General features: G+C 41.0%; 1 protein-coding gene across 2 annotated transcripts; it reads right to left on the bottom strand.

Annotated features, from left to right (window-relative positions):
* Window positions 1-543: 543 nt before the first annotated feature.
* On the bottom strand, window positions 544-20299 carry LOC119475026 (gamma-aminobutyric acid receptor subunit gamma-1-like). Of its 2 annotated transcripts, none has more exons than XM_037747468.1 (9): window positions 19986-20299; window positions 12800-12960; window positions 12596-12663; window positions 10291-10511; window positions 9902-9984; window positions 8147-8284; window positions 7013-7165; window positions 6657-6859; window positions 544-3767 (listed from the first exon to the last, which is right to left on the bottom strand). In XM_037747468.1, exons 1-9 carry the CDS (start codon window positions 20060-20062, stop codon window positions 3489-3491), a joined length of 1383 nt encoding a protein of 460 aa, XP_037603396.1. In that variant the 5' UTR covers window positions 20063-20299; the 3' UTR covers window positions 544-3488. The 2 variants fall into 2 exon arrangements, with proteins under 2 accessions (XP_037603396.1, XP_037603397.1); XM_037747469.1 differs by lacking the exon at window positions 19986-20299 and adding an exon at window positions 16000-16047.
* Between the last annotated feature and the right edge of the window lie 64 nt (window positions 20300-20363).

Here is a 20363-nt window from a genome sequence, read left to right as displayed (position 1 = left end):
GTTTTGGAGGGGTGGGGTGTGGCACAATGAACAATCTATTCGATTTTGGTGGCGATCCGGATCTTTTAATAACTCCATTCAGCCTGTGCATTAATATTACAGTATTTAAGACATGCGCAGTGTAACTGATGACGCGTTCATGACGCGTCACCCTGCCTCTTTCCTTCTGCCAGCTTTCCTCATCAAACAAGGTGATATTACAGTTTACTTCGACCAAGGCACACTTGGTGACTGTTGCAAAGAGTGACGACGACGCTTTAGGTGAGTTTTATTTTGTTTATGACCACTTCCACTGAAGTTATTTTACGATGCTCCGCTATGCTGTTCCGCTATGCTGTACAGCTGATCTCAACATAAACCAAAACACATGTGGATGAAAGCGGGGGGGGGGGACGGGGACGTACATGAAACCTGCCTTGGCGAAGGTCTGCGCTCTCCGAGTGCACTTCTAGTTATTCATGCTCACGTCTGCATCCTAAAATGAGTCCAGGTGAGTTTCACTCAGAGCAATGTTCAAATCTACTATATCCTCACTTTCCTTGGTTGAGTTTGTTATTTTGTTTTATGAACCTTCTGAAATCAAAGTAAAAGAAAAAAAAAAAAAGCTAAAGGCAAAAAATCTATAACCAACTGAGATGTGTGTCCACTCAACTAGCTACATGTTGACTTCTGGGCTTAATCATAAATTTGTTCATATCTCAAGAGAGTCACCACTCTCTCGAGCAGCTCTCAATTTCTTTTTTTTACTAAATCTGAGGAGTCCTCATTAATGTAGATGTTTGAGCGTTTCAGCTTTCTTGTAGCTCAGAGGATGGATTGTCTGTCCTTAAATATCAGTAGGTCTGGGTTGGCCTGCCTTGTTCCTGAAACTCCCCCACTCTGTGGGCACGTTCAATTTCCATTCTTCCACCATCCAAATCCAGATTTTTTTTTCTATAACTTTTTTTTTCTAATATCTCCCAAGTCTCCCCTTTCTCATCCGCTATTCAATCCACAGTGATGTTGTTCCTTCTTGGTTGATTCTCTAATGAAGTCCAGCTTGGAGTTCATTTCATCCAGTTCTGTTCTCGATTTGTCAATTTCATTTTAAATTTTTTTTCATTCTTGTTTCGATGTATTTTTTTATTCACCCTCAACTCCTTGACAAAGCCATCAGGGAATTGTGGGCTGTATTTATTTATTTTTTTGTAATGTTTGTATGCTCTGCTGTGTTATACAGTATATTACTTCCTGGTTAGCTTACTGAAAGCCATCGTAAACCATAGAAACAATCATGATGCTATTAACTCTGTTGCAGAAAGGTGTTAGTTGACCTATTATTAGTATATATATATATATATATATTATATATTATTATTTGAAAGGTGACTATGAATCTTTGAACTGAACAAAATGATTCAAGCTGATGATTTCCATCTCTAGGAAACTAGATAATTCAAACTAGATGTCAAACTACATGTCGACTTTACGAACCTCTGCCATTTCTGAAGAAATTGTGTACTGTATTGTGTGTAGCTGAAAAGAAAAACAAATGAAAGCAAAAATTCAGCTTTAAGTCTATTGTAGTCGATTGTTCCTTTATGATATTGGCTGCCATTCACACAGTATATTGAAAATGTAGAGTAATTCTAAGAAGATGTTCCTGATATTCTGTATTTCAGTTATGTATTAATTTATTGTGTTTCCGTTTGTTGTCCATACAGGGAGCCTTTTACATGCAACAGGAATAATATAAAAGGAAATTCAAGTAATTTATGAGCTGTATAGCATATTCTCATCCCTGTTCAGGAAGGAAATCTACAATTTAGAGATGGAAGTTTTAAATTCAGAACTGAAGTGTTGTTGAGAGTGTATGAGTATATTTTGCCTGAACAATCCATCAATGAAAATCACATCACTTTTTGTAAAGTATGATTCATCAGAGTATAAAATCTGGCTTCTTGAAAAAAAAAAAAAAAAAAAAATCATCGTTCATAACAATTCACTGTTGACAGATGTTACAATTAATTCCATGCAGCAACTTCTGAGCAGAGGCTGGCCCAGTTTGACCTCACTAATCGTTATTCTGTGAGGTGTTGCCTAGAAAAATAGAACCCTATGAACAATGGAGTTGTTCATATATTCAAAGATAGGCTCCCTGCTTATGGCATAGTGACCAATAATGCCCCCGAAACCACAAATTTCTGAAAAAAAAAAGAGGTAACTTTTGAAACTCATCCATCATAAAAGTTACCGGCCACTCTAAGAAAATCAGGGACCATACCTTTAAGAGACAGACCAATAACCCTCAATTCCACATCATAGCAACAAAGTGCAATGCACCACATCTTTTCTGCTTCTCAACAATATCAATAGCATGGTGGCAACCAGTCAACAAACATTTGGGCTATTTTTTTTTTCAGGTTTGATGGCAATATCTCCTCTGTGTAGAGACTGGAGTTTTACTTGTGCAAACATTTCTGGGGTCAGAGCTGCTATGGGTAAGTTTAGGGTTTGACAGCATTATTTTTTACAAATCTGAATCCAGTATCAAATCAGCTTTATTGTATCATAATCCTTTCAAATCGTTATCAAATCTGATGAGGTCTAAATTCCATGATTTGCAAGTTCGTGATGCAGTAAACAACATTTGCCAGTTTAACCAGGGTTAGAAAAGGCAGAAAAGAATTCATGGAAATTCAGCCTTTTAGCTTTTTAGATGCCTTGTCATATCAAGAGGAATATTTATCTTGGTGCTAGATGAAAAGGTCAAGGGGTCACCATAATCAATAGAGATTATCCATAGGGGGTAATGAATAACCATACTAGGGGTGTCACGATTCTCCAAATCCACGATTCAATTTGACTTTCGATTTTAACGTCACAGTTTGATTCTATTCCTGAAATCGCCAAACAGTTCACTGTTTCTTTGGTTGCTGCTTTACCGGAATTTCTGCAGCCCAGAAAATTCTAGTTTTTCTGCCAACGACTTGTTCATTGTTCACATAACTAACGGGGGAAGGCAAAATGTTGCCACACCGGTGACTTCGGGTAAACCGGAGGATTTTCCAGTTCTGTTGTTTCTCCGTCATCTCCGACTAGTGTCTCAAAGTGCAGCGGCAGGCTACCGGTAAAATATGCTATGTCGTCTTTGTAAGTGATTTCAGATTTAGAATCAAAATCATGACACCCCTAATCCATACTGTACATAATGGCATATTAACCAGTAGCTGTTGACCTGTCTTGCTCTGGAACATGGTGTTCGGCAGATTGAGGAACAATGTGACTGACGTCAGCCATTAGCCATGCATCCTACCTAGTGCGGGGATAAACAAGGAAATGTCAATTCATAATTTGTCTTTAGATTTGAATTTAGTTTCCTGTTTGCTAAGTAGCTATTATTTCTGATGCTACCAGAGCAGCTATTGTACTACTGCTACTGCTACTGCTACTGCAAAATGCTTGCAGATGTTAAACTCCAGTCGTACTTTTTTTTGAGGTACTGGTTTTTATAGATACAGATAACCTATCCAATAAACCACATTGAAAAGGCCAAAAGCAGTGGGGAAGAATATTCGTGCGTAAGAATCAATCTTGGAAACCCGCACATGCATCCTGTTTTCGCGCCAGGCACCTGAGCGGCAGTCGTCGAAGCAGCAGAAGAAGCTGGAGCAGTCTTTTCCATCCAAACACTCGTAAGCATAGTCAGGCTCCTCGTGGTAGGGCACGATGCTGTTCATCTGCAGCAGGGACGTGCCGGGTCGGAGATTCACCATGCTGGATGATTTCTGTTGTGGAGGCAAACACACGTGTATTTTTCAGTATGTTGTGGTGTGACGGTGTGACGTGCCGCGGTAAGCATATTATCTCGTTTACGGTTGCCAACTTTTCCGTGTTACTGGCTTTAGCTGCTATAGCACAACCCTGGTATTAGGGCCCGAGCACCGACAATGTCGGGCCAGCGAAGGCCCTATTGAAACTTTAAGGATTCTTCTTATTATTTTTCTCCTCCCAAATGAATCGCCTTTTTGAGTGCCTTGACATGCTCAAAAAGTTGTTAAACTTGGCACACTTATCAGACGCAGTGACAAATTTGATATTTTAAGGGTCTCGGGCTTGGCTGTTGCAAAATGGCTCGCTAGCACCCCCTAGAAAGTTGAAAAAATTGAGCCCCGCGCTCTGGTTTCACCTACATGTATGAAATTTGGCAGACAGATGTAACATGTGGAGACGCACAAAAAGGCCTCTTGGAGGTATGCCCAAAACTCAACAGGAAGCCAGCCATCTTGAATTTATTGTGCGGTTTTCGCCCATTATTAGCGTTTTATAGGCCGTGTACTGTAACAAACTCCTCCTACAGATTTAATCAGATCAACTTGAAATTTGGTCAGGACCATCTTAAGACCTTGAGGATGAAAAGTTATCAGTAGTATCACTAGTTCTGCTTATCTTCTAGTGACTTTCTCGCTAATCCCACAGCTGTTTACAAACTTATTCAGTCTTATTCAGTTTATCCGGGGTTGGGTTGCGGGAGCAACAGCTCTAGCAGGGGACCCCAAACTTCCCTTTCCCGGGCCACATTAACCAGCTCTGACCGGGGAATCCCGAGACGTTCCCAGGCCAGTGTGGAGATATAATCTCTCCACCTAGTCCTGGGTCTTCCCCGTGGTCTCCTCCTAGCTGGTCGTGCCTGGAACACCTCCTTATAGGGAGATGCCCAGGGGGGGGTATCCTTACTAGAAGCCCGAACCACCTCAGCTGGCTCTTTTTAACGCAAAAGAGTAGCGGCTCTACTCCGAGTCCCTCACGGATGACTGAGCTTCTCACCCTATCTCTAAAAGGAGACACCAGCCACCCTCCTGAGGAAACCCATTTCGGCCACTTGTACCCGCGATCTAGTTCTTTGGGGCATGACCCAGTCCTCATGACCATAGGTGAGAGTAGGAACGAAGATTGACCGGTGGATCGAGAGCTTTGCCTTCCAGCTCAGCTCTCTTTTCGTCACAACGGTGCGGTAAAGCGAATGCAATTCCGCCCCCCCCTGCTCCAATTCTCCGGCCAATCTCACGTTCCATAGTCCCATCACTCGCAAACAAGACCCTTAGGTCTAGGGATGGCTTCTCTCTCCCTCTCCTGCTCTCTCTTGCTCAGTGTGTCACATGTTTAGCTATTCCTCTGCCTCCTTTCGTGATAATGGTCAACGTATCCTCATACAACGGTTCATATGATTTCTTACGAAAAGTTATTTTCCTAATTTTTTGTTCAGTTTCCTATGAATGTCCAGCAACATGTGTCCAGCACGTGTTCCGCTCCAGTCTTTTCAAAATAAAACTACTTAGTGAGGTTTAGGAAAAGATCGTGGTTTGGCTTAAAATAACTTAAATAACGTACAGAAGTTATGTGGTATGTGACAAATAAATCAATATTGACGTCACACGGTCTCACACGGGGTACGAACATCGGTGTCCTGGATGAATGTCCGGCATATTCTGACCCCCCCATCAACCCCGACCTCCTCCCTATGCGGCGTTTGTCGCTCTTTATACTTCCTGGTTCACAATTAATGTGGATTAATGGATGACCGGTTTTATCCCAACTACAGACCTACTTTATATCCAACCTTCCATTTTTCTCTCTAAGATCCTTGAGAAAGCAATCGCAAATCAGTTGTGAATTTCTACATAACAATAATTTATTTGAGGATTTTCAGTCAGGATTTAGCACAGAGAAGGCACTAGTGGAAATTACAAACAACCTTCTAATTGCATCAGACAAAGGACTTGTCTCTGCATTTGTCTTCATACCATCATACCACCATCATATCTTTAAGAGCTCATAGTACCCTATTACCCCACTAGAGCACTGCGCTCCTAGAATGCAGGGCTACTTGTGGTTCCTAGAGTCTACAAAAGTAGTATGGGAGCAAGAGCCCTTCAGCTATCAAGCTCCTCTTCTGTGGAACCAGCTCCCAGTTTCAGTCCGGGAGGCAGACACCCTCTCCATATTTAAGGGTATAGGCTTAAGACTTTACTCTTTGATATCGCTTATAGTTAGGGCTGGCGCAGGGCTGCCTTGGACCAGCCCCTAGTTCTGCTGCTATAGACCTAGACTGCCGGGGGACTTCCTATGATAAACTGAGCTCCTCCCTCCTCTCCCTCTCCATCTGGATGCATTCATGTCCCATTCAGGAATGTTACTTACTTGCTTTCTTCCCCAGAGTCTTTGTGCTTTCTCATCTCACCCTGCTTGACACCCACTGCTACTATCAGTATTATCAGCCATATTTCTATTATTATTACTGCTACTATTATCGTTATCACTCTGTTACATCCACTGCTGTATTATTAGTAGTAGTAGTCATATTTCTTTTTTTTTTGTTTCTATTATTACTGTTATAACTATTATCAATCTATTATGTCCACCACTACTTATTATTTCTATTAGTCCTATTTCTATTATTGTTGTTGTACACGTTAAAGGGAATTTTTTTTCTTGCTGAGTCTCTGTAAATTATAGAGTATAGTATAGACCTGCTCTATATGAAAGTATCTCGAGATAACTTCTGTTATGATGTGACCCTATATAAAAATAAATTCAATTGAATTGAAATTGAATGTTACTGTTACATTCAGTGGGTTCAAAAGAAAGAATAAGAAAGAAAATGAGTGTTATGTTACCTGTGTGTTATTGTTGCCTTTAGCCTTCTTAGTCTGTCTGTTGCTGGTGAAGTAGTGCAGAGTGCCGTACTCCATGAGGGCAGCGAAGGTGAAGATGAAGCAGACAGAGACGAACAGGTCCATGGCGGTGACATAAGAAACCTTGGGCAGGGACTTCCTGGAGATGGTGCTTAGAGTCGTCATTGTGAGCACTGTGGTGATACCTGAATGGATTGTCACAGAGACAAATGGAATGCATTACATTATATTTACTAATATTTCAAAGATCAACGTACAGTGATTTACAGAACAAGGCATATTTGCACGGTGACTCGGTTTAACTGTGAAACTGTGAACTATGAAAGAACGTATCAAACCTAGAGATGTGCGGGCTGGGACGGCATCCTTGTTGATCCAGAAGGAGACCCAGGACAAGACCACGATCATACTGCAGGGAATGTACGTCTGGATGGTGAAGTAGCCCATTCTCCGACTCAGGTCGAAAAAGATCGTCATGATTACATATTCCCCTGAAAGTTTAACAATAAGACAGATATAGAGATAAAACCTTAATATGCCCAGGGGTTGAAGTGAGATGTTTAGGTAAGGCGGGCACAGATTGGTATTTATGTAAGGTTCCCAAATTTATATGATTGGAGTAGTATGTATATGTTTGCATGTATAAATTGGGAGGTTTTAATTACACGTTATTTCAATATGAATGTATACTTAAGTACGGATTGATAAAATATATATACAGACAGACAAGACATATAGGATAATCTATGCAACATATTCTCATACAACCGTTCGTGTGATATCTTACAAAAAGTTATTCCTCATTTTTCTTGCATTTTTCAACTTTACAGGAAACATATTCAGTATGTTTAGGCAAGAAAACCACATAGTTAGGTTTAGGAAAAGGTTGATTTGGTTAGGTTTAGGCAAGAAAACTACTTAGTTAGGTTTAGGAAAGATCATAGTTAAGTTACGCCACACCGGACGTGGTTATGCAACACCGGAAGTGCCGTAACTTAAGTACGGAAGTTGTGACAAAAACTACTTAGTTAGGTTCAGGAAAAGATCCTGGTTTGGGTCAAAATAACACCGGAAGTGACGTAATTTAAGTATGGAAGTTGCATGACAAACAAATCAACGATGACTCCTGGTTTCACTCGGGACACAAACACCAGTCTCCTGGGTAAAAAATCCGACGATTTTTGACCCACCTATACACCCGAACGTCCTCTCTACGTGGCGTTTGCCGCTCTTTATACTTCCTTGTTCACAGTTATGTGGATTGCTTTTTGGGATATATACAAATTACAGTGCGTTTACTTTTCATAGGTATAGCTACGAACGGTGTATGAGAACAGCCTGATCTATGTGATAATGTTGAATCGTACTCTACACTAAAACTAATCCAAAGTCTATATTATTGTAATATATCAGTGGTCCATGTAAAACTGGAGACTGGCAACATGTAAGAGGACTTGGCCATAATGTCGTACCTGACTGGGTGTGAGCCACAAAAGTGGAGTTCCTCATCCCTACAAAGGCAAATTGGTAAAGCCTCCAGTACCGCTGGTCTGCCACCTCCACTGCCCGTCTCTGCCACCGATACATGATCTCATTTTTGGGATAACCATCTACAGAACATCCCAGACACATAATATATTAATTAGAAGCCGTACTGATGCGTTTAAATCTGTCATTCAGTGTACTGTATATCACAATGGAAAATTGCACCATGGCAAGGCAAAGTGGAGCATTCAAGATGGAACTGACCTGTCCAGTCTCATGAAATCTCTTCAAATGAGCAAGATGTCTTCAAATGCATATAACAGTCTGTTCACTACAGTTCGGTAGGTAGGTACATATGTTTTAATAGGCATACCTGCAATAGTCAGTAGCAGGCAGTTTGTGCAGTTCGTGCTTACTCCCAGGCAGCGTGGAAGTAATTACTCTTGCTCTCTCTGACATAAATACACCAACATTGAGAGAGGAAAGACATTTCCTTAGTCATTAACACATCTGTAGTGATGATTCACAGTATTCTATTTAACTTGAGCTTGTAGTGCATGAAAATTTGATTATTTTACAAAAAGAAGGCTCATACTCCGAGTTCTCATTGAAACAAGCATTTTCAGGCCAACAAGTCCTCAAACTACCTAAACTACACAATATGTTGCATAATGACCTGTACGATTCTCATGAAAGTTTTCTGATATGCCACCTCTATGGTTAAGGTTAAGGTAAGGCATTGACCTTGAATGGTTAAAGGTTAGGCATTGACCTTGAATGGTTAAAGGTTAGGCATTGACCTTGAATGGCTGAGGTTAGGCATTGACCTTGAATGGTTAAAGGTTAGGCATTGACCTTGAATGGTTAAAGGTAAGGCATTGACCTTGAATGGTTAAAGGTTAGGCATTGACCTTGAATGGTTAAGGGTAGGCATTGACCTTGAATGGTTAAGGGTAGGCACTGACCTTGAATGATTAAGGTTAGGATAAGTCATCGGGCAGTGAGTCTTGTGAGAGTTTTTGCACATTTTCACAGCTTTGGGGTTACCTTTTAGACACGACTGTAGAAAACAGGACATAGTCCAAGGTGTCTGGTGTTATAGTCACAACCCTCCATCTTTTAAAGATTCTGTGTTGATATAACAATGTCAAGCTACTTCTGTCACTGCTACTGAGAGAGCATCATTTGCACAACTGCCAGATGATGCTTGCATAGAAGCAAAATGTATTTTTTTGGGGTCATTTTAACAAATTGTTGTTTTTTTAGGCGAGGTCTGTTTAATCGTTCAGTAGTATTTTGTTGATGAAGTTACGACTGGTTTGAGCTCATTTGATGACATTTAGTGGGACTGCACTGGTCCTGACATTTGTTCTCAACTCCATGGAATGGTGTTTGCGTTTATTAAGATCATGGCACGATATGAGAGGCTAAAGCACAATGCAAGAGACAAATGAAGGATGACAGACAGCATGAATCAGACTGGGAGAAGGTGCTTAATTCATTAGGTCTGTCAGAGAAAAATGGAACTGGGTGACCTCCTCTCTCCGCTGGTGGAGTAGATGATAGATTGGTACAGGCTTAGAGAGGGCAGCCTCAAGCAGATGGTCCTTTTGGCAAGGAGAAGGAACAAGGGCTTAACCACAATGCTAGAAGCCCACACAGAAGCTCCTCTGCAAGTTACGGAAGTTTGAAGTCGAGATGGCGGGTTCAAAAATGGGAGGGGAAAATGTTGGACCACCTACAGCTTGAAAACTCCAGTGGACACGAATGTTCATCCATTGGAAAGTTATGCAGCTTAAGGTAACACTCCGCATTAATAGTCAACCTGACAAAAACAGAATTGTGACAGAGAAAAAGTGATAAGAGAAAAGTCTCAGTGTTGTTGTTTTCCCTCCCAAGTGTGACTGAACATAGTAAAGGTATTTCATGTTTTCTCTGTAATTACATCAATAAATGCAGAAAAAAAAGCCTGAAACCTAAAGACATTAAGACCAAGAACCAACATGATAAAAAAATACAGATGCACACACTAAAGCTGCACAAACAAACAAATATTATTGAAGAGTTGATAGTTCAACATTAAAAAATGGCTACCAAAAAGATTAGCACACTGGCTGCATGAGCGTCCTACCTCAGCGTGTACATGACTCTACCATTGCTCCACAGCCTCAGGAGGCGGTTGGGAGTGGTGATCCAGTGGGCGTCTGATTTGCGGGAATTCCTGAAGAATGTGTCGGGAATCCAGATTTTGCCTACCATGTTACTGTTGAGCATGAGCAGCTTCATCGAGCTGTTGAACTTCAGTCGGCTGTCATACCATGTCTGGGCAAAGAAGATGTCAATGGTGTATTCCTGTAACAGAGTTAGGAAGAACATGCAAGTACAGCCAATAAACCAATATAGAAGAAGATATCCAAACAGTTACTTTAAGAATTCCCAGAGCGAATAGGGAGTTTATTATTGGATTGGATGGATTGTTATGGAATTTGGTGTAGACATTGATTTTTCCTTCAGCATGAATTGTAATTAGTGATCCCCTGACTTTTCATGTAGCACCATCATCAGGTAAAATGCATACAGTATGTGGTCAGTAAAATATCTTATATGTATGTAAATAATGACTCTGGCTATCTCCTGACCTTTACCCTAGCACAGGGGTCAGCAACCTTTACTATCAAAAGAGCCTTTTTAGGCAAAAAAGAAATTTGTCTTGAGTCACAAAACATTTGAGCATTGTGATGAAGGTAACACAGTTTATAGTCTAACTATATAGTATATAAGTCTAATGCAGTGAGGGACAAAATGCAAATGTACTACGAACTATTAGGGCCACATTGAGGGGGAAAAAAAATCTGAGATTTCCAGAATAAAGACATAATGTTACGAGAAAAAAGTAGTAACATCACAAGAATAAAGTCATAACGTTACGAGAAAAAAAAAAAAAAATCGTAATATTACGAGAATAAAGTCATAACTTAACAAGAAAAAAATCGTAATATTACGAGAATAAAGTCATAACTTTACGAAAAAAAAGTCGTAATATTACGAGAATAAAGTCATAATTTTGACGAGAAAAAAATTGTAATATTACAAGAATAAAGTCTTAACTTTACGAGAAAAAAAGAAAACACGTAAAATTAGTACTTTAATTATGACTTTATTCTCATAATACTACGACTTTTTTTTCTCTTAAACTTATGGCTTTATTATCATAATATTACGACTTTTTTTTTCTTAAACTTTTGACTCTATTATCATAATATTACGACTTATTTTCTCTTAAACCTATGACTTTATTATCATTATATTAGGACTTTATTCTCGAAATCTCAGATCTATTTTTTTTCCCCCTCAATTTGGCCCTAATACTCCATCGTACCATAGACCTACAACAATGATAAATAAAAATGAAAATGTAAACAAAAAACAGTTATTCATTTCCATTTTTAAAAATCTACAGGGAGCCACTGGAGAGAGGCTAAAGAGCCACATGTGGCTCCGGAGCTGCAGGTTGCAGACCCCTGCCCTATAGCACCACCAGCAGGTTAGCTTTATTTGAGAGTGAAATGTCACACAACTATTGTTTGGCCATGAAATTTGGCACATAATTGAACACATTAAATCTAAAATCAATGCCTACTAACTAGCTTTGTATGGCACTTTCAATGGGGCCTCAATAGATGGAGGCTGAAAGTTCTTAAAAAAAGTACTTAACATTGAGTTAAGATTTGGTCTTGTGTTAAAATACCATTGACAAGGAACATTGAAAAAATTAACTTTTGCGTTGAACTATAAGATGGATTGCCATTCATTTTTGTACAGACATCCATGCTAACCAGAGGATGAATCCTAATAGAATAGTGATGGAAGACGCCATCCTCCACTTCAACAAAGATGGACAAACTAGCCCCCCCTCCAAGTTGTTTTGTGGTGCGTTTATATACTAGGCATTACAGTAAGAGCATGTAAGAACTGGATTCAAAATAAAAGTGACCAAGAAGTGACTTCAAAATAAAAGTGATCTTCTGGTGAATGAGCAATTTCACATGAATCCAATGAGTCGATCAGTCTGTCAATAATACACACAGAAATAAAACAAAATATTGTTGAAAAATTCAATTTCAATTGTGTGAATAATTAGTCAAACTCGATTAGAGTACATTTTAAATGTAACGTTTAAATTAGTTTGCTAGAATGATAATGTTGGTATGATCATATACATCAAAGGGGTTAAACAGTTATGTTTGAGAAAATATGGAAATATATATTGTATATTGCAATACAGCCTAAAAATATTGAGATATTATTTATAAGCAATATCGCCCATTCCTACTTGTACGTGTTGGTTATTTAGCATTAGTAAGGGGGAATTATCCATCCATTATCATTATATCAGCAGAGAATATGCAAAGGGAAATCAGAGGAAGCAGTCTCACCATGTTGATGGGGTCCACTGGTCCAATGCTGTTGATATACACAGCTGCTTCAATCACTGTCGGCCTCACTGAAACATAACCCAAGACACACTTCACTGACATAGACAGTATCAACTTTTGCATGTTTGTTGTTGGCTGATGTCCAAAAAGATTCTGTCTGTCTTATCAACCTAAAGATAAAAACAGAGGATAAACTGGACTTGCCTCCGATGTCGGGCCGCAGTTTGTTGTCATAGCCCTGCAGAAGTTTGTTTAGGATCATAGTTACATCGCTCTCGTAGACCTTCGGTGATAAGACCCACGTCTTATTTATGGGCACGTCTTCGTAGTCCTCGTCTTCCTGTGTACTGGGTCCGAATGCTGCACTGTGGAGCGGAAAAAAGGGAAACATTGTAAGATGCAAACACGGACAGTATTTTCATATAATCGATGAAGTAATCCCAGCCATGAACTCCCAAAATAGACAGTTAATTAAAAGCCCGATCAGAGAGGAGAACGTTTTGGATCAATGTTACAATGCAATCAGCGGTGCCTATCACGCTGTCCCTCATGCTGCCCTGGAGGACACTCGGACCACGTCATGGTCCAACTGATTCCTGCATGCAGGAAGAAATTAAAGCTCTGTAACCAGGGACGCTGGATATATTTTCTTGGGGGGTGGGGGGCTGTAAATATGGTAGGTATGTGTAATATTTATATCGTCTAATATTAAAAGAAGAGCTGCCAGTTGCAAACAGCTGCTGTTTGAAAGCGCCTCCCGACACTCCGACGATCACCGCCGCCACTTGCTGACGTTACGCCGCGCTGACAGACCCTATGTGTGTGACAACAAGTAGCACAAACACACAAACGGTCTGTCAGACACTTGATAGCATTACGTTATGCCAGGCAGACACACAGCTGACAACCGTGCAGCTTAACTAAATGATACGGTGGAGACTTACTGGGACAACACACGCAGCGTCATGGCTGCAACAGTAACCCTCCGTAAGTAACAGTAATCGGTGACAATAGTAACAGTAAGCTACTGAGACGCGTGAGACGCACTAATCTTGTCAGTTAACGGTTCATAATCGGTTAACGAGGGTCGTTTATCAGTTAGAGGAAAAATTTGCATCCTTAGTCGAGATGGTGTCACGACAGGGCGTACATCTATCGGGCTCCACCCAGTGTAACCATAGAGTCCAGTAGAGGGCGGAGCCTGTGTGAGTTACAACGAAGGTTACGATATTGTAACCCTAGTTCTATGAGACCCACGAGACCATGGGCAATTCCGACCGACTTCACTGTATTTCAGTGGCTAGAGTGAAGGTACAGATATATGAAACTAGAAAACCTAAGGGATATTGGTAACAACCATGTCAACCATGTTCTAGCAAAGTTAGGCTACATTTTAGCAAGGAAAAACTGGCATTTTCAAAGGGGTCCCTTGACCTCTGACTTCAAGATAACTGAATGCAAATGGGTTCTATGGGTACCCATGTGTCTTTTCCACTTTACAGATGTGACAGAGTCAATGGTTGTTTTTATTCTATTTTGTATGTTTTATCCTGCATGTTGGTTGTTTGGGTTACTTTTAATATGTAGAATGAAGTGTGTTTTTAAGATGTCATGAACTGGACCCGTGGACAGCCACACCCCCAATCAAAGAGACTGATTAGGAGAGGAGCGACAGGTGTGGCGGAGCGCCTGCAATTAGCAGGATGCAGCACAGGTGGAGAGGACAAAAAGGAGAGAGTGGCTCACAGAAGGGGGGGATCTTCAGTCAGAGACAGTCCAGGGACAGCAGTGCAGCAGAACGGCTCTCCTGACTACTACCTACCAGCCCAGTGACCTGAGAGTTCCTGTGAGACTACATGCAGCAGACCGTGTCCGCCAACGCAGATTCACTCAAAAAACGTAAGTACCCTTTGGTACATTTACGTGGCGGACACACTGAAATAGGCCAGGATAGCTTTTAGCTGGAGTTGTGATAGCCAAGTAGTGGAGAACACACTACTGGTCCTGGTCTTTGTTATTTCACAGTTTCGGACGGTGCTGGAGAGACGGCCGAGACGGGCAGCAGTGTGGTAGGAGTACGGGAGGAGCTAAAACGCGGACACGGGAGGATCGCTGGACTGGACTGGAGTGGACTGGACTGGATTAAAGAGCAGGATTGGACCACATCACTGGATTGGACTACATCACAGGATTGGACTGGACTTTTTATAGGATTTTAACCTTGCTGCTAGTAGCATTTTATTCCTTTTAGCTTTTAGATTAATCATTCCTTTTAGACCCATGTTATTTTAATTGTAATAAATCTGGTTTTAATTTGATTTTAGACTTCTGCCTGGTTTTTAACTCTGCTTACCTGATTTTAAAAGAACCTGAATTTGTCAGAGTCCTCTAAGTCCTCTAAGTATTTCCTAGGTGGCGTTGTCGGCTCTAAGCAAAAACATTCATTGTTAAATCTAACTGGTATTCTAAGTTGCGGCCTTGCCATTGGCTGTTGGGCCCGGGCCACACAGACATGCCCACTTTGTCAGGGAAACGGGGAGCGGGATGCAATTGCGGACCAGGAGAATCTAAAAGTTAATCCCGAAGGATAACGCCAAATCGCAAGCAATTAATGAAAACGGTCCTAAAAGGAAGGCTCCCTACACTCAATATATCTTGAAAAGACTAAAACACCACTGCCGAGCAGCTGACTAGAACATAAAGGAAACTAGAATTACACTCTGAGAACGCAGACCTCCACCAACACGTGACTTTAAAAACAGCTCACAGCTGGCTGTACCGTGAGGTGGTCGGCTTATTATTAACACGGTGTGATTCTATGTAACGTATCGGCGGATGCCTCTTTCATTCAGCAGCCTTGTTATGTCTGTATAACGTTACACTACGTTGTCACTCATCCCGTCATCTACCGCTTTGTTCTTTCTCACCGTGGACTGCCAGTAGCTCCTGCACACACATATCTCTCTGCACTCAGAAGGAGGAAGGAGGCGGGGTCACGCGTCATCAAAGCGTCATCAGTTACACTGCGCATGTGTTATACCCTGTGGTTTTAATGCTCAGGTTGATCGCAATTCTTAAAAATATTCCTGAATCCGGATCATGATCAGGATCGCCCCCAAAATCTAATGGATTGTTCATTGTGCCACACCCCCACCCCTCTAAAATTCAAATCCATATGGCGGACTTTTGGAGTAATCGTGCTAACAGACAGACAAACAAACAAACCAACGTCGGTGAAAACATAACCTCCTTCCTAGGCCTACAGCCTTGGCGGAGGTAACAAAGGAACCAGCGAAGGCAGGCCACACAGACCTAACCCACTCTAAGAGACTCCAGCTCTGAGAAGAACATAAATGATGAGTGAATCCTACAGGTTCACATGGTACTTCTGCGGATTCACACACCCCTACACAGATACAGCAAAAACAGGACAGCACCCTCTGACAAACAGACAATGAGTCAGCACCTGAGCACTGAAACCAGGTGTAGATATAGGCTTCAACCACCTGATCCTCATCAGGGACAATTAAGCTCCACAGCTGCCTCTCCTCAGAGATAATTAACCCCTACCAGCCTGCTGAGTGGCAAGTGACCCTCACACACTTTATGATAATCACATGCAGTTTTGGGCAAAAAATGAATAAATGTGTTTTTTCCACCTATTCTAAAAATGGTTTGTTTGAATATTTCTGCATACTGGGGTCCCTAAACAGTCTTGGCATGAATCCAGTATCACTGTAAAGTTAACACTCGTGTGGATCCAATGAGCCCAACTGTATTCATGTGTGATGATCTTAGTTCCCATAGTAGCCATTTCATTGTATTGAGACCATTTTTTTTTTTAAACTTGACCTCACTGTATAAAATGACCTGTGGTGACCTCTAGGACAATCACAGCCTCATGAAACGTTACAGCCACAAACTAGAGACCTCGAGCATTCAGAGGGTGTTTGGCTTTATGTATATTGACAATAAGGGGGTTTCTGAGCAGTTTCCAAAGCAGAAGTGCTTGCCATCCAATTTTAAAATGTCAAAAGTTTTCATACCAAATCCCAACATGGCTTTTTCTATGGTGTTCCTCTAGACTACTGATCACTTATCAATTCTCGAGTGGTAAAAAATGGTTCAATTTAGCACCAAATCTGTGTAACAAATGTTATTAACCCAAAAATTGCATCAACTTATGAGACATAATAGAGCATAGGGATGACCATGATAGACTTCTATCATAATGTTCTAAGAACTTGTACCACTTTTACAATGTTAGTTTAATCAATTAATTAATTAATTAAGTTAGAGGAAAGACCACTCAACAGACTGCTGGCCATAATGGACAACACCAGCCATCCTCTGCACGCCGTCATCACCAAACAGAGGCGCTCGTTCAGCGGCAGGCTGCTGCTCCCCAAGTGGAAATCCTTTGTCCCCCGAGCAATCAAACTGTACAACACCTCTCTAGGGAGGAGGAGGGGGACAAAGGAGGACGGTCGGCAGGACGGTTAATGCACACAGTGCACTTTCATAGACTTTTTAATTCTGCACACCACAAACAGCTCTACTCTGCAACTTTATTGACTTGTTTTACTGTATTCAAACAATGTACAGCTTATTCTGCAAAGTAGTCTATTTTTTTTTTTAAACTCTCTACCTCAGTTCTTATCCTGCATTATAATCAATATTTGACATTTCTTAATCCCCTGGTCTTTAAATCTTCTTATCCAGCACTAAATCACTTTTTGCACCATAATCATATTTTTAATAGTCCCGTATCTCAGTTCTTATTCTGCACTATATTCATTTTTAACAGTTTTCTTCATCTCCTGGCATTTTTTATATCTGATATGTTTTTTATACGTACTTTGTACTACTTACTTGTGCCTTTTTACTAATATGTTTGCACTATAGAACTGTGATGCTGGAATCTTGAATTTCCATCGGGATCAATAAAGCTATCTATCTATCTATCTATCTATCTATCTATCTATCTATCTATCTATCTATCTATTTAATCTAACAACTTTTTTTTTATTATTATTTAGCCAAGACCTAAATGTGTTATGTTGTGCCCCGATCTCCCCTACTGGAGAACAATTCTGGAAAACAAGTTATATTTCTTTTCTTTTATTTCCAACAATATACTTGTTTCCATCCACTACAGCGATCTGATTATTAGGAGTTGGTTCATTGAGATAAGCAGTAGGTGGCGCCAATTCTCCAGTCAGAAAACCATTATAAAAGAAGACATGTATGTCAGTTAGCACCAATCAAACCTCAAACAGTGAAAATCAATGCAGATTTCAAAACTCCCTCTCTTATTTCTATAACAGTGGATGTTGCCAAGCTATCAGTATGATCGAGATACATCTTTCAGCGTAGGTCCCACCCATGAGATTCAGCTCAACAGCAGGAACAATTTTGGATTCACATTGATACATTTTCCTCATAAATGTATTATTTACTTGCAACTAGGGATGCTATTTTTGAAATTTTTTCTTAACCGATAACCGGCCCTCGTTGACTGATTATTAACCATTAACCGTCAAGATTTGTGCCTCGCATGCAGCGGTGCGCCAGCTGCAGTGTAGGAGCTCAACAGACAACCGAGTCCCCAGTTCACCCGTACGGGAGCGTATGCTGCGTTCACTGTCTCCAATTCAATGTCTGGGAGCTTTATAGCTGTGAACGTAGCTGTAGCAGACAGTGTGTGTACAGTTTATTTGTCAGTGAATAAATGCTACAAGGCTACAACTTCCTGTATCTGTAATTCCGGCTCCGACTCTCTGTAAATGGACCAGCTTTTCCCCTCAAAGTGACAAGTTTTTCTCAGCTTTTTAATTGGTTATTAACATTTCTTTTAACCCTTTCAAAACTGAAGTAGGTGAGATTGGAGCAAATATGAAAAAAACGGTCGCTATATCGTGACAGTAGTACATGAAACAGGTAACCTGAAAAAAATCAAGTTCCTCTGTGTCCTCCGGTGCTCCTAACGGCATCTGCAAGATTTCACAGAGCGGAGGAAAACAAGCAGTGAGAGCTGATCTGAATCTGGTCTGGTCTGCTGTCCATCTGCTGTCTGTGAGAGCCGGCTGTCAATCACTCGTGAACTCCGACCAAACGGTCAAACTAGGCAGCGCTGATCAAATATGAATCAATATTATGTTACGTTAATGCCTATTTCTCGCCTCAAATGTTCTCAGAATCATCTTGTAGTGCACGGTTTAGCTGTAAAATGAGAAGGTTTGTGACGCCACCGCCATTGTGAAATCTGGTGAAGGAACGCCAAGTTCCGGTCACATGACTGCAGCACAGCCAATAGGAACACTCTCTCAATGAAATGACCTGTGATTGGACAAAGTCTCCCGTCACGGGCTAGATTTTCTAAAGGCTGAAAACAGAGCCATGAGGAGGTGCAGAAGTCTAGTTATCTCTCAGAACACTTGAATTACAATATGCTGAAAGGTTATTATGGAATTTTTGCCCAATGATGACAAAAATATATTGCCTACTGCAGCTTTAATTGGTTAAAATGCTTAATGTTGGTTAAACGGTTAATTATTAACAACCCTACTTGCAATAAACCTTTTTTGATTGCAGTGTCGTTAGTCTTGCTCTCAAATCTATTTTTTTAATGTAGTGTGGAATTTTTTTTCTAAAACTTATTCAGTTTGATTGCATAATAAAGACACAAAAGTCAACCCATATGGTAATTGGAATAATAATAATAATAGAAAAATGTAAAACTTGTTTTGCAATTCTATTTTGAAATAGGCAATATTAACAATCTAATTTGTTGTTGTTTTAATTTGAGGTTTATAGCACTCCATTCAGCCTCCAAATCTTACTTTGTTGGGTGGATTACATTACCTCAGAGAAGAGTGTCTGAGAATGTGCTATGATCAGCAGCTTCTACTGTAACATTTTCACATTTTCCTGTCCTCACCAGGAAACAAGTTACACCTCTGTGAAGCAGCTGGCAGAGGTGTCCTCTGGGGCTGATGTAAGTGATGTCTTCCAACTAAGGAACAAACTCATCCATCATCCGTCCATCAATAGACCACATGACACCCTACAGCTCTATATGACAGACCCTCAGATGGAGGTGGAATAAAGCCACCCAAATACAATCTATAAATGTCACTGATGAGGAGAATGCAGACATAGCTATGGCTCAAGGTTGGTTTATTTTAATCATCATCTAAGGCCCCATCAGCTCCACACAATGTGCAGCTAGCTCCACTGTGAACACAGGTAGGATAACCTACACCATCCGGACACGCAGCTGTGGAGGGCAAAGGCGGCAACATCTGCAACATCTGCAACCAGTCCCCTCCTGATAAACCTCCCTCTCTTCATCATGATGAAGAACATGATCCCCGCTCACATCACTTACCAGATTCCGAGGAGAGACAGAAGCAGCCAGGGGTTCATCGCTCCGTGCTGCACAGCTCTGACAAAAAGCCGCCTCATCTTGTCCTCCACAGCTGGACACAACGGTGGCCACGGAGATGAAAAAACAACTAAAATCCTCCAGAGGAAATCGGAGTTTTCTCTCGTCAGCTCGCGTCTTTAAATCAGCCGATGAGCATTAATTGTTGCGACGGGAGGATGGTGATGTGAGAGATGCGTCCATGGTGTGAGGAGGAGGAGGAGGAAGATGAGGCAGAGTGAGTGAGGCTGCTGCTGCTGCCGAGGAGCTGAGTCTGCTCTCTAGTCCATCTGCAGTATATCAGGGCTACAGGCTGCTCTGACACACGCTACTCTCACTGGT

This window comes from Sebastes umbrosus, chromosome 16 (assembly GCF_015220745.1).
Source record: "Sebastes umbrosus isolate fSebUmb1 chromosome 16, fSebUmb1.pri, whole genome shotgun sequence".
NCBI classification, from domain to species: Eukaryota; Metazoa; Chordata; class Actinopteri; order Perciformes; family Sebastidae; genus Sebastes; species Sebastes umbrosus.
Note: the sequence above shows the minus strand (reverse complement) of the source record. Positions and strands in the feature narration are given on the sequence as shown.